The sequence below is a fragment of the Chanodichthys erythropterus genome, chromosome 24 (assembly GCF_024489055.1).
Source record: "Chanodichthys erythropterus isolate Z2021 chromosome 24, ASM2448905v1, whole genome shotgun sequence".
NCBI classification, from domain to species: domain Eukaryota; kingdom Metazoa; phylum Chordata; class Actinopteri; order Cypriniformes; family Xenocyprididae; genus Chanodichthys; species Chanodichthys erythropterus.
In genome coordinates, this window is record NC_090244.1 from 15283753 (window position 1) to 15296759 (window position 13007).

Genomic DNA, 13007 nt, shown 5'->3' on the forward strand with positions numbered 1-13007 from the left:
CCCGTGACTGACAGTGCTAGTCAAAACATTTTTCAGTTTCGTCTTGTTTTGTGTTCACAACAATTCAGTCTTTTCAATGTAAAAGTCTTCACTACTGACTGACACACTCATAAAGACAGTCTTTTACGCCATCTAATGGCGTAATAATGTAATATCTGTTGCTGTTCATGGCGGTAAAGACTAGAAGGGATACAGCTACGGACATTGGGCATGTGCAAAATTAATATTGGGTCATTTAATTACTGTATTTGCATTATTGTAAGGATAGGTTTAGGGTTGGGGCAAGTGTAGTCATTAATAAAACACAATCTGATAAGTAGCAAATTAATTTACTGTTATTTTATCATGAAATTTTGCCTCACTTCTGCAGTATCCCTTCCGGCGGAAGGACGGCTTTAAGTGATTTTACTACATCAAAATTGCATTGTTACATATTTTTAGCTTTAATATTTGTATTGTGTGGTAACCGTTTTATAAAAGCAATAAGGTACTCGAAGCTGGTGTTGTATTGTGAATAAATCGTGCCTAACAACGCCCTTCAGCCTTGACTTATTCACGATACAGCACAGCCTCTCGTACCTTATTGCTTACATATATGTAGCTGATTTGCAGCTCAAGAAACATTTCTAATTATCATTTATCAATGTTGAAAACGGTTGTGCTTTAAAAAAAACTTTATGACCCTAAATCTAACAGTAGTTTATGGATATACTCAATATTTAAGCAATATATTTGGTTTTCAGTTTCACTGTGGAAAATGAAACTAAGTTTTCTTGCATGTCAACACTAAACTGTTATTAAAGTTGTGAGTCCAACTAGTATCAAATATAGAAAACAGGGGGACAGAAAATGAAGCCCTTCACTTTTTTATGTGTAGTTAAAGACTTGATTTTAAGGCAGACTTAAATATCAAAGGAAATGTTTGTGAGAAAAATTGTGTGTGTCAGGCTCCTTCTCCCCCTTATCTGATCTCCTGGTTTCCTCTAAACACGGAAAGTATCTGATAAGCCATGAGAGGATGTTCGATTCTATTCAACTTCAAAAACACCAGCAAATAGCCAGACAATCTAAAAGGCAAACTGTTAGCTAAAAGTCAACTAATTGCCACTAGAGGGCTCATGTCAGTTTAAAGAGTAATTAGGAGGGTATTTGGATCATCGTGTATGAGCAATATATATTTTTCTCTGTATCCCTTTAAACAGCAGCTGTCTATGTTGTAGTAAATTATATTTTCAAACAGAATTATAACACCATTAGCCAAACTGTCTTTAAACACACTCTACAAAATAATGCCAGTTATAATTACACTTAAAAAGTAGAGAACAAGCAAACTTCCACATTTAAGCACATTTAAAATGACTTCATGACTTCTGCTGACACGGATAACTGCCGCCACATGCCAGCAGTCAGCAGAGGATTTGAGAAGCCCTTGAACCCCTGTCTCATTCTGTCACACAGTAAAAACTCACAGCACAATATTATCACTGGCACTTCAAATTTGTGTCAGTAAATGATGACCTACATGTCATGACACATCTGAATACAAGTAAAACAGTTTACTACAATGTCACATTGTCATTGAGTTTTTCCACAAGTATAGGTTTGAGTATGCAGCTTTTTGTGGATTAGGACTAGATTTTAATGCATTATAATTATAAACCCGACTTTTAGGAGTGTGCTGTCAGTTCCTTCTTAACAAGTACACATGAATTACTGTCTGCCTTCACCCCATTTACATGGCATGCAGGCACCATAGCCTTGAAGAACTTTGCTTTTATGGTCCTCAAACACAAGCATGCAGGTTAATAAAGAGGCCAGTTAACTTTAGTGTTTACGATGAGAACATTTTATTACAACTGCTACTACTATGTCATTAGTCGCTAGTATTTCATTGCACTTTATCTATTTGCATCTGTATATTTCAATTACAATACATATATACATACTGACTAGTCAACAAAATGCAACAAGAATTTTGAACCTGGCTTTATCCAAGGTTTCTGTTCTGGTAATTTATTTAAATGTGAATTTGCATATTTAAACAATTTAAAAAAAAAACTTGCAAATTGTGATACAACTGTAATACAAATTGTAATTCTTAAAGGGTTAGTTCACCCAAAAATGAAAATTCTGTCATTAATTACTCACCCTGATTTTATTCTACACCCGTAAAACCTTTGTTCATCTTCAGAACACAAATTAAGATATTTTTGATAAAATCCGATCAGTGAGGCCTGCATTGACCGCAAGATAATTAACACTTTCAGATGCCCAGAAAGCTACTAAAGACATATTTAAAACCGTTCATGTGACTACAGTGGTACAACCTTAATGTTATAAAGTGACGAGAATACTTTTTGTGCGTCAAAAAAACACCTTAATAACGACTTTTCCACAATATCTAGTGATGGACAATATCAAAACACTGCTTCATGATGCTTCGAAGCTTTATGAATCTTTTGTTTTGAATCAGTGGTTCGGAGCGTGTATCTGCCAAAGTCACGTGATTTCAGTAAACGAGGCTTTGTTAGTGTTTAGAAACGTTTGGAAGTTTCAGTAATTCATGTGACTTTGGCAGTTTGAAATGTGTTCTGAACCACTGATTTGTAACAAAAGATTCATAAAGCTTCGAAGCTTCATGAAACAGTGTTTTGAAATCGCCTTCACAAGATATTGTTGAATAAAGTCGTTATTTTGGCTTTTTGGCACACAAAAGTATTCTCATTGCTTCATAACATTGTTTTTTGTAGCTTTCTGGGCATCTGAAAGTGTTAATTATCTTGCTGTCAATGCAGGCCTCACTGATCGGATTTTATCAAAAATATCTTAATTTGTGTTCTGAAGATGAATGAAGGTCTTACGGGTGTAGAACAACATGAGGGTGAGTAATTAATGACTGAATTTTCATTTTTGGGTGAACTATCACTTAAATCATATCAATCAACTGGTGAAGTATGGTGATATCTCTTAGTTATTTTTTTACCCTATTGACCTAGGGTGTCCTTTTCCAGCTGCTACTTCACACAGTAGAGCTAGAGAATTGAAGAGCATGACCCTTGTGCCAGTGTGTGTCATTTGAAAGTGTGTACGTCCATGTTCTGGAGGTCGAAAACAAATTGCCCAGATATTTGCACACATGAGTGCAAGAGGCGTAACGGGGGTCTATTTTAGTTAGCCATTCACACGCTGGATTCAACCCATAAATCCTTCCCGAAAAAAAAACATTTAACATTTATACTTCTTCGAAGCCACCACACAACTCATCCTGCCCTGATTGTCTCCTTGTTCAAGGTAAGTCCTATAAGCTATCACATTAACGTTCACAGTTTATTGGACCCACACATGTTGTCATAAATACTTAAGGATATTGAGTTTATTGCTAAACATTTGTGAGGATTTGTACTGGTTGGTTCATCGCTCTTAGATTTACAGAACACATTTGGAGATAATTGTAAGTACACCTTCCCTGTTGGGAGGATGGATGGATATCCATCCTACATTCTCCCATGTCACGACTGCGGCTCCCCACAGGGACTAGCAAGTGCCGCGCTGTGTATTTTCGTAACAAGCTGCTTGTGTCAACTTTAAGGAATGTATGTTATGAAATACTCTAGATTCGACTTGGAGAAGCATGGATACAAGATCAAATGTTCTTGAGAGAATTGGCTTCTAGAACCAATTAGATCATGAAAACAGTTCTCAGGTGGTTTGTCTTGCAATTTAGTCACTCAAGAAATTGGCATATAGTGAGTAACAAACAAAACAATAACTACTGGCCTGTTTTTGATTTGATTTTTGAACTCTTGAATGACTACTTCCTAAGTTTCTATAAATTAGCCAATTTTTAATTGCTTTTAATGGTGCATTTTTTCACATTTTAACAAAAAAGACTCCAGATATTTTAGATCAAAATAAAAGCTATATTTTCCTGGCTACTAGGATCTGTATGAAAGCATTAGCATCCAGTGCAGCGAGTTCAAGGGTAGGGCATGAAACTGGGCCATATGAAAGAATGGCACCAATGTTCAAATTTAGCCAGGCTGGAAATACTAACAACCATGTGCTTTATCAAGCACAATAGGTATGAATGCAAAGAATAGGTACGGACAGAGCGCTCGGCACCAGTGCTTTATATAAAGCGAATACAATGGCCCAAATTAAAATTTCTTCTACATTGTGAATTCTCCGCCTTTCAAATACTTGGCACTCGTCACCTTTCCAGACTATGTTCTATGTGTGGACTGTAAGAATGTTTCCTAGCGACTTTACGCAAATCTGACGCACAGATTCATACGCTGAACGATTTCATCACCTGAAACTCATTTAAGATCACATATCTGGAGATCTATCACCTTTGTTATTGTGAAAAGGGAACATGTAATTTATCAGTTGGGCCATTTAAACACATTATATGTGTTTTTAAATTAATCTAATGAGAACTTATAAATTATCTTCCATTTTTAGGGTCCATAAAGAGAAACAACCATGTCTGAAGGGTAAGTACTTTACTATTAGTAAGTATTATTAAAGTTGTAAAGTGGATCAATTTATCTCTTTTGGTAACCCATTTTGGTGTTTCTTTTGTTTCTTTATTGCTATGCTTCTGTGATTCATCATTGTAGACCTGTAAGTCACTTCCCTTTTTGCGAGTTGAACAATAATTCATAAGATTTAGCTGGTCAAAAAATTAGTAAACATTAAACTTGTATTGCTTTTCAGAAAAAATCAAAGTATACTGCCACAAGGCGGCTGCTCTTAAAAGTAAGTTGCTTGTTTTTTCATAAAATACAAAAGTTTGGATTAAGTTTTTTTTTTTTTAATAAAGAAATTAATTCTTCTTTTAAGCAAGAACGCATAAAATTGATCAAAAGTGACAGTAAAGACATTTATAATGTTACAAAAATTTAAAATAAATGCTTTTCTAAAAAATGTATCACGGTTTCCCAAAAAATATTTTCAACATATAAGAAGTGATTCTTGAGCAGCGAATCAGCATATTAGAATGATTTCTGAAGGATCATGTGACACTGAAACTAGAGTAAAGGTGCGTTCACGCCATGTTGTAATTCCTGTAACGATTCTTAACTGCAGAAGCCTTCACGTGCTTGTAGAAATTACAATGTGTAAAATCTTAATTTTCTGAGAGATACGACTTGTAGCACACGGCTGCTGTACCACCTGACCACTGCAGATATAAGATGTGTTTGACTTAAAGGGATAGTTCACCCAAAAATGAAAATTTGATGTTTATCTGCTTACCCCCCGGGCATCCAAGATGTAGAGGACTTTTTTTCTTCAGTCGAACGCAAATTATGATTTTTAACTGCAACCGCTGCCGTCTGTCAGTCAAATAATAGCAGTGATTGGGAACTTGAACAATAAGAGTCGAAAAAACTTCCATAGACAAGTCCAAATTAAACCCTGCGGCTCGTGACGACACATTGATGTCCTAAGACACGAAACGATCAGTTTGTGATCAAGTTCCCATCCACTGCTTTTATTTGACTGACAGACGGCAGCGGTTGCAGTTAAAAATCATAATTTGCGTTCGACTGAAGAAACAAAGTCACCTACATCTTGGATGCCCTGGGGGTAAGCAGATAAACATCAAATTTTCATTTTTGGGTGAACTAGTATCCCTTTAAAGTGGTGCTGTGCAGACGGATTGGTGTATCACATCAAAGTATCGCGAGAGCGATTACATACATTTATGGTAATTACAACATGGTGTAACCCTTAATGCAGCATAATAATGGTGAAAATAGTAAACATAAGAACAGTTTGCACATATTAAAATTCCTTACAGTAATGTAACGCAAGACTATAGAATGAAATCCATGATAAAATGACCAGCTGTGTTAGCAATGTGCTGCGCTATGCGCTAAGCTGTGTGTTAATCTGCTGGAACTTCATAATCACATCTGTGCTGTTACGTTACAGACCAAATTACTGCAGAAGGCCACATCTATGCTGGCAGCTGAAAAAGAGCAGAATAAAAGAGAAAGAGACGATGCTCTTACTGAGAGGGTTCCTCCTCTCAAACTATCTGGTCTGTCTGCACAGGAGCTCCAGGTATTGTCTAGACTAAAAAAAATCTGAACTAACAATATGCAAAAGTAAATATATATATATATATTCTTATGAATGTTTTTTTGCAGGAACTTTGCAAAGAGCTTTCCCGCAAGATTGATGTCGTTGACGACGCCCGATATGATCTTGAAATGAAAGTGGCTAAAAATGAAAAAGAGGTAATGGTTGCGATGTTGTATCACATTAAGAAAGACAAACAAAAGATTATTAATGAATATAAACGATAACAGGTGTGTCACTAACAACAGCAAGGTTATGGGTTCAATTCCCAGAGAACGTACACATGCTAAAGTATCTGCACAATGTCTCTCAAACAGTGTTATTTTAATATTATCTATGCAATATTATATTATTTATTTTTTAGATTTTTTTTTATATAGATTTATTTAGGTTTTATTTAAGCTGCAGTCCGTAACTTACTTTTGGGTTAAAAATGATCCAAAATCAATTTTTGAGCAAGTACATAACCAGCCAGTGTTCAAAACTATCTCCTAACCTTAGCCCGATTCACAACGGTAAGCTTGTAATAATGTTTTCTAATAAGAATGGTACTGGTAGGTTTCCGCGGAAATTCATGCATGCCGCCGTTCGTCTTTGTGTCATTACATCACTTCTGTTTACATAAAGAACAAGTCCCAACTAGTAGGCTACATCGCATGTGAGGATGCCAGTGGAGGATAATTTGCAATAACTAAACTTATCATTGTCCAAATGACAATCATCAGTGACAAGTGGAGATTCACCCATAGAGAAAAGCAAAAGACTTCAAACTGCGGATTGGCTACAGAAATTGAAATCAGGTAACGCTAATACACACTAAATACACATAGTCACGCAATGCTGATAACATTAACAATTTTAAAACAAAATAATAATTTGCACGGTTTGACGTGATCCGAGCTAAGCGATCGTTAGATTCAATCACCATTGGTAGCGCGATTTATTTCAATACTTTTTTTCCTCAGTTGGTCAGAACAAAAGTGGCAGATATGTTACTTGTTCAGATGACATTTTCGGGTGAAAATTCTTACTCTGGTCATACTTCCAAGACTACGATCTGTGATTCTGACATCCACAGGTGAGGTGACTTACAGCAAACATTAGATTCATCCGCGCTGAGGAGATGTGCCGATACACAACCCACGTAAAGATGATAATTCCACAAATAACTGCAATTGCAGGTTTCAAACTGAGATGGCGACAAAGAGGCAAAATATACAGACTGCAGCTTTAAGTTTTAGTAATTTTATGTTTTTTATTTTTATTTCAGTTTTAATAATGTTAGTACTACAGTAGCTTTCACCTACTTTTTAAATTTTATTTCAGCTTTATTTAAATGACTGAAAATCAGTTAGCAATAACAACACTGCTCTCAAACAAGTAAAACTAACATCAAAAAGGTTGTTTCACAAGTTACCTTCATTGTGGTCTATCTCAGATCCAGTCCCTGACCCAGAAGATTTGGGAAATGAAGGGTTCAAAGCAACGAACCAAACTGAAGAGGGTTAAGAAGTCACATGATGCCATGTTTGGTGCTCTGACTGAATCCAAAATGGCATCAAAGGCAGATTTCAAGGCCAACCTAAAGACAGTAAAGAAAGAAGAAGAAAAGGTGATGCATTTTAGTCTTTTGGAAATATAAATTCATTCATTCATCATTTTAACAAACCAAAACTCATTCCAACCCCATTTTATTTATTTGTACCATTTATAGAAAGAAGAGGTGACTGACTGGCGTAAGAATGTGGAAGCCATGGCTGGAATGGAGGGCAGGAAGAAGCTGTTTAATGCTGCACAATAATAATAATAATAAAAAAAGGTACAAAGCAAATTTGTCACATTTACTTATGTTTTGAGTTGACTGAAAGATGACATTGTTTTCTTATTTTTCAGACTGATGTGTGCCAACGCAGGGAAACACACGTTTTGAAGAAAGAAAAAATCAAACCAAATACAAATTTGATTTATTATGACTAATAATGTCAATCAATCACACACAGACACACACACACACACACACACACACACACACAAAACTGTTTATAATGTTCATAGTTTAAGTGTTTTGTAAGTGATCTTAGCTCCTAATGTGTCTTTACCAGTCTCTGTGTTTTGCTGCAATTTGTGCACATTCTTTACAAATGTGTTTACATTCAAAACTAAATATGATATTTTGTGTATGATATGCTAAATGCATCATAAATGTAATCAGACTGGAAATTAATTGTATGTAACGTTAATTAGTGCTGTTCAAGAATAAAAGATGTCAGATATTGTAACACTTTCTACATTACTGAAAGTAAAAATTGCAATGTAATGGCATTCCGAAATTAAATGACCCCATGCAACAAAGAAACATGTTGTGTCACCTTGCAGTTCCCTTGCAAAACAAACAATGTCCTTGAAATGCCTTCCTTTTATGTGCATAACTGGTTTTAAGTTACCACATGTTGTGTGTATATTTACCCATATTCAATGCCGTTCAAATCGGACAAGTTAAACGTGTATCATTTATATGGATTTCGTACAATGCGGAAACCCTTTGGGATGTGTGTAAATCTTATTGTGTGTGTATAAAAATGAAAAGAAACAACAAATGCCCTGATTCATATCTTCATATTATCTTCCAAAAATCAATCAATCAATCAATTCAAATTCTTTTAGTTGCAGTCGTGGTCATACAGCTACTGGCCGACTTCAGCAAAGCCTTTTCTGCCTTGTAGGGTCAAACAATGGGGAATGAAGAGGGACTGGCAGTGGACAATGTATGCAATTGTGTTTTGATGGTGCTGAGTAAAATGAGCCTCAGGGTGTAAGGGTTCAGTCTATTTTAGTGAGCCACTCAGAGGAAGCCAAAGAGGCCATAAAATTTGTCTGGGCTTTCTTGTGCACTGACATTGTCACACTCTACTTGTTCCCTTGGAGTGGTCTTTGGAGAAACAGGTATGAACTATTGCACTATTTGGCACAGCTAACAGTAAAAACAGTGCACTTGACTGCTCTAAATATAACAGAATTACCCAAGAGATAAAAGTGCTGGCATAAAATGAATGTGGAGCATAGCACAGATAGTTTGAAAACTTTGATGAGACATGATTGGTTACATTGTTGAGATCTCTTGTAAAGTTAAATTAAAATCAGTTTGCACCCCATTTAATCTCACTGCTGTCTAGGAGAAGCAATTAAGATTTTCATCATTTATGATATGTCTTTTCTACTTATTTTGGCTTCATCCATCAGGAATCTTTAAGTGTGTGATGTTGAGAAGTGGTGCTAAAATATATATATTTAATGCCTTTAAAATTATGCTTATGAAGTGCATTATTATTTAGTGATAATAACTGCTACTAATAAGTAAGTGACCAATATTTATATTTCAGATTTTTTTATTTAGATTTGCACTTAGAAGGTCACAATGTCTGAGTCGTAAGTATTGTCTTTTAAGTTGTTAATATCTATATGCGTACAGTATTTGCTATCTTACTGTAAATGTACATGTTTAAAACATCCCTACTTTTATTCCTTTTCATAATTTGAAAACTGACATTTTAGACAGGTAAGTGGACTTTTTAACTTCCACTTTTTGTATGTCAATTAAAAAAAACAAAAACAAAACAGAATCCAATAAATGCGCTTTTCTTTAACAAAATCCAATGCTTAAATTCTTTCAGCGACCCAAATCTAAGATTTCAGCTTCCAGGAGGTTGTTCTTAAAGGTATTTGGCTCTGTCTGTTTTACAGAGAAGAAATAATTTCTAAAGATGATGCATTTAGCAATGCTTTCTGATATGTTTTGCTTCAGACAAAGCTCCTGAAGAAAGCAACATCTATGCTTGTTACTGAAAAAGAAGACAAGCAGAGAGAGAGAGAGACCACCTTGAGTGAGAGAGTGCCACCTCTAAAGCTGTCCGGTCTTTCTGTTCAAGAGCTTCAGGTATATCTAATATAGCATGATAACTGTCAGTGTCCTGGTAGCATGACACTTGGTGCACTTTTTTATTGCCTTTTTCTCTATCACCTAGCAATGATCATAAATCAGGTTTCATTTGAAAGCTTAAAGGGATAGTTCACCAAAAAATTAACATTATGCCATAATTTACTTACCTTCATGCCATCTTAGGTGTATACGACTTTCTTCTTTCAGTCAAACACATTCGGTTATATTTAAAAATATTCTGGCTCTTCCACGCTTTATTATGGGAGTGAATATTTGAAGCCCAAAGCAGCACATCCATCCATCATAAAAGTAATCCATACAGCTCCAGGGGGTTAATAAAGGCCTTCTGAAGTGAAGTAATGCGTTTTTGTAAGAAAAATATCCATATTTATAACTTTATTTTAACTTAAGAGTGAACTTTGACCTGACGCATGACGTAATGGCGAACTCGGAAGCTCAGAGGATAGAGCAAAGCAAAACACCGGTCACGAATTAGAGGTCTAAAACGAGAAGTGTCGGAGGAGCTTGAGTTTGTTGCCCAGCCATATTTGTTTGAACTGCAAGAGGCGTCTACTTTCACCTAAGCTTACGCTACTCCTACATCCTACGTCATGTGTCGGGTCAGAGGTCACTCTTCCACTGGAACTTGACTCTTCCATAAACGTGCAGACGGACATTTCCCAAAGCTGATGATTATAGTCTATGTAAAGTTATAAATGTGGATATTCTTCTAACAAAGACACATCGCTTCACTTCAGAAGGCCTTTATTAACCCCCTGGAGCCGTATGGATTACTTTTATGATGGATGGATGTGCCTTTTGGGCTTCAAAATCTCAGTTACTATTCACTCCCATTATAAAGCTTGGAAGATCCAGAATATTTTTATTATAACTGTGATTGTGCTTGACTGAAAGAAGATAGTCATATACACATAGGATGGTTTTAGGGTGAGTAAATTATGGGATCATTTTTCGGTGAACTAACTATTTAAACACTCCATTTTGAAATTGGACATTGCCATGGAAACAGTACTTTAAATCCATTTTGTTGTGATCTAAAATTCAAATTTGGAATGCAGCTATTTTTAAGCAATTTTAGAGTTCAAATTATTTTCTAAAATATATTTAGCATAAAATACATTTGTCTTAAACTTCTATACTGTTTTTACACTTAATTTTTTGAAGCTGCTTTCACTTCTGCAACAATCTGCTGGGTGTCTTCTTTAAAAGAGGACCAACCTTAGGTCTGTATTACAAAAAAATTAATGAATTACAAACATTTATGTTAAGATCTATGCTTAAAAAGAGAGCTGATAGTAACAGGTTAAAATTATGCTTTTTTATTTTAAAAAAAATATTACAAATATATATTTAATTTTTAAGATTATTATTAAAGACTTTATGCAAATCATTAACTCAGTTGGTGCAAACGATGGTTTATTATTTTTTTAATTAATGAAAAAAATTAAATTTAAAGGACTTACATTTCATTTTTAAGATTATTATTAAAGCAAACAATTATTGTCAAAAAATTGTTGTCATTTTGACACAATATTGTATTCTCAGGCTCTCTGCAAAGACCTCCATCAAAAGATTGATGTTGTAGATGAAGAAAGGTATGACATCGCTGCCAAGGTTTCCAAAAATGAAAAGGAGGTACTACACCATCAGTGGAATCACTTTGTATCTTATTAGATTCAACGGAAATACATTGGAATTAACTTCATGTCTGCTTTAGATTACAGATTTGAACATCAAGATTACCGAACTTAGAGGTAAAATGAAGAGACCTGCACTGAAGAGGGTGAAGATCTCTGCTGATGCCATGTTGGGAGCTCTTCTGGGCTCCAAGGTCAAAGAGTCTGTGGATTTTAAAGCCAACCTCAAGACAGTCAAGAAAGAAGAGGAGAAGGTAAGTCATGTGACTTTTTCATGAACAAAACTGAATCATTGAAATATGAATCAAATTGTTGAAATATATTCAATGAATTCAGTATTTGGTCACACTTTAGATTAAGGTCCAATTCTCACTATAACTTACTATGAACTATGACGTTTGCCTCAAACTCCTAATAACTGCTTATTAATTGTTAGTAAGGTAGATGTTAAGTTTAGAAATTGGGTTGGATTAAGTGATGTAGAATATGGTCATACAGAATAAGGCATTAATATGTGCTTTATAAGTACTAATAAACAGCTAATATCCTAGTAATATGCATGCTAAACTAGTTAATAGTGAGAACTGAACCCTAAAGTATTTTTGTGCAATTTTAACACATACCTGTTGTTACACCTGTTCCTCACATAGAAAGAAGAGGTGACTGACTGGCGTAAGAATGTGGAGGCCATGTCTGGAATGGAGGGCAGGAAGAAGCTGTTTGACGCTGGACAATAGATGGTAAATTTAAAAAATGCATTGTTTTTCAATGATCTTTATTAGGATGTCTTACATAAAATATTTCACCTTGACTTTCAGCACTGAATTATATTTTATTTTTTCTTACAGATTGCAACTACATGAGATCTGACATCAGAATTCAGGAATTCAAAAACATCTTAAAATGAATGTATAAATCAATGCAAGTTCATATAATGCAAATTCCATTTTAATAATAGCATACGTTCATGGCTTCATTTTAAGTTTTAGTTGAAAAGGAAACTGCATGTTTTAAGTCATTTAGACAAAAAACAATGTCTTGAATTTACTTGATGTGCTACTTAATGATTTTTGTGATGTTTTCTGTCTTTAAAATAAATACAGATCAGAAAGGCTAAATATTTTGTCTATTACTTTAAAAATAACTTTTGAACTCACCTCATAGCAGACGTTACATAACTGTTGTGTCCTGGGAATATCTTCAGCTGTTCTAACGTCAATGAATAATATTTGTAAATTGGTGCAACTGAAAAAAAAAAAAAAAAAAAAAAAAAAATATATATATATATATATATATATATATATATATATATATATATATAT

General features: G+C 34.7%; 2 protein-coding genes across 2 annotated transcripts; both read left to right on the forward strand.

Annotated features, from left to right (window-relative positions):
* The first annotated feature begins 4722 nt into the window (after positions 1–4722).
* Positions 4723–8621, forward strand: tnni4b.1 (troponin I4b, tandem duplicate 1). Its single transcript, XM_067380449.1, has 6 exons — positions 4723–4761; positions 5941–6072; positions 6159–6248; positions 7529–7702; positions 7805–7909; positions 7984–8621. The coding sequence occupies exons 2-5, from the start codon at positions 5968–5970 to the stop codon at positions 7889–7891; spliced, it is 456 nt and encodes a 151-aa protein (XP_067236550.1). The 5' UTR covers positions 4723–4761; positions 5941–5967; the 3' UTR covers positions 7892–7909; positions 7984–8621.
* A 1122-nt stretch (positions 8622–9743) lies between these two features.
* Positions 9744–12782, forward strand: LOC137015458 (troponin I, slow skeletal muscle-like). Its single transcript, XM_067380447.1, has 6 exons — positions 9744–9806; positions 9893–10024; positions 11594–11683; positions 11766–11939; positions 12336–12425; positions 12534–12782. Exons 1-5 carry the CDS (start codon positions 9744–9746, stop codon positions 12420–12422), a joined length of 546 nt encoding a protein of 181 aa, XP_067236548.1. The 3' UTR covers positions 12423–12425; positions 12534–12782.
* The last annotated feature ends 225 nt before the right edge of the window (positions 12783–13007 follow it).

Coding starts and splice junctions, on each gene's coding strand:
- tnni4b.1 (XM_067380449.1), top strand. CDS start 5,968: ATGCTGGCAGCTGAAAAAGAGCAGAATAAAAGAGAAAGAGACGATGCT. Junction 6,073..6,158: donor TGTCTGCACAGGAGCTCCAG/GTATTGTCTAGA, acceptor GTTTTTTTGCAG/GAACTTTGCAAAGAGCTTTC. Junction 6,249..7,528: donor TGGCTAAAAATGAAAAAGAG/GTAATGGTTGCG, acceptor GGTCTATCTCAG/ATCCAGTCCCTGACCCAGAA.
- LOC137015458 (XM_067380447.1), top strand. CDS start 9,744: ATGCTTAAATTCTTTCAGCGACCCAAATCTAAGATTTCAGCTTCCAGG. Junction 9,807..9,892: donor CCAGGAGGTTGTTCTTAAAG/GTATTTGGCTCT, acceptor GTTTTGCTTCAG/ACAAAGCTCCTGAAGAAAGC. Junction 10,025..11,593: donor TTTCTGTTCAAGAGCTTCAG/GTATATCTAATA, acceptor TTGTATTCTCAG/GCTCTCTGCAAAGACCTCCA.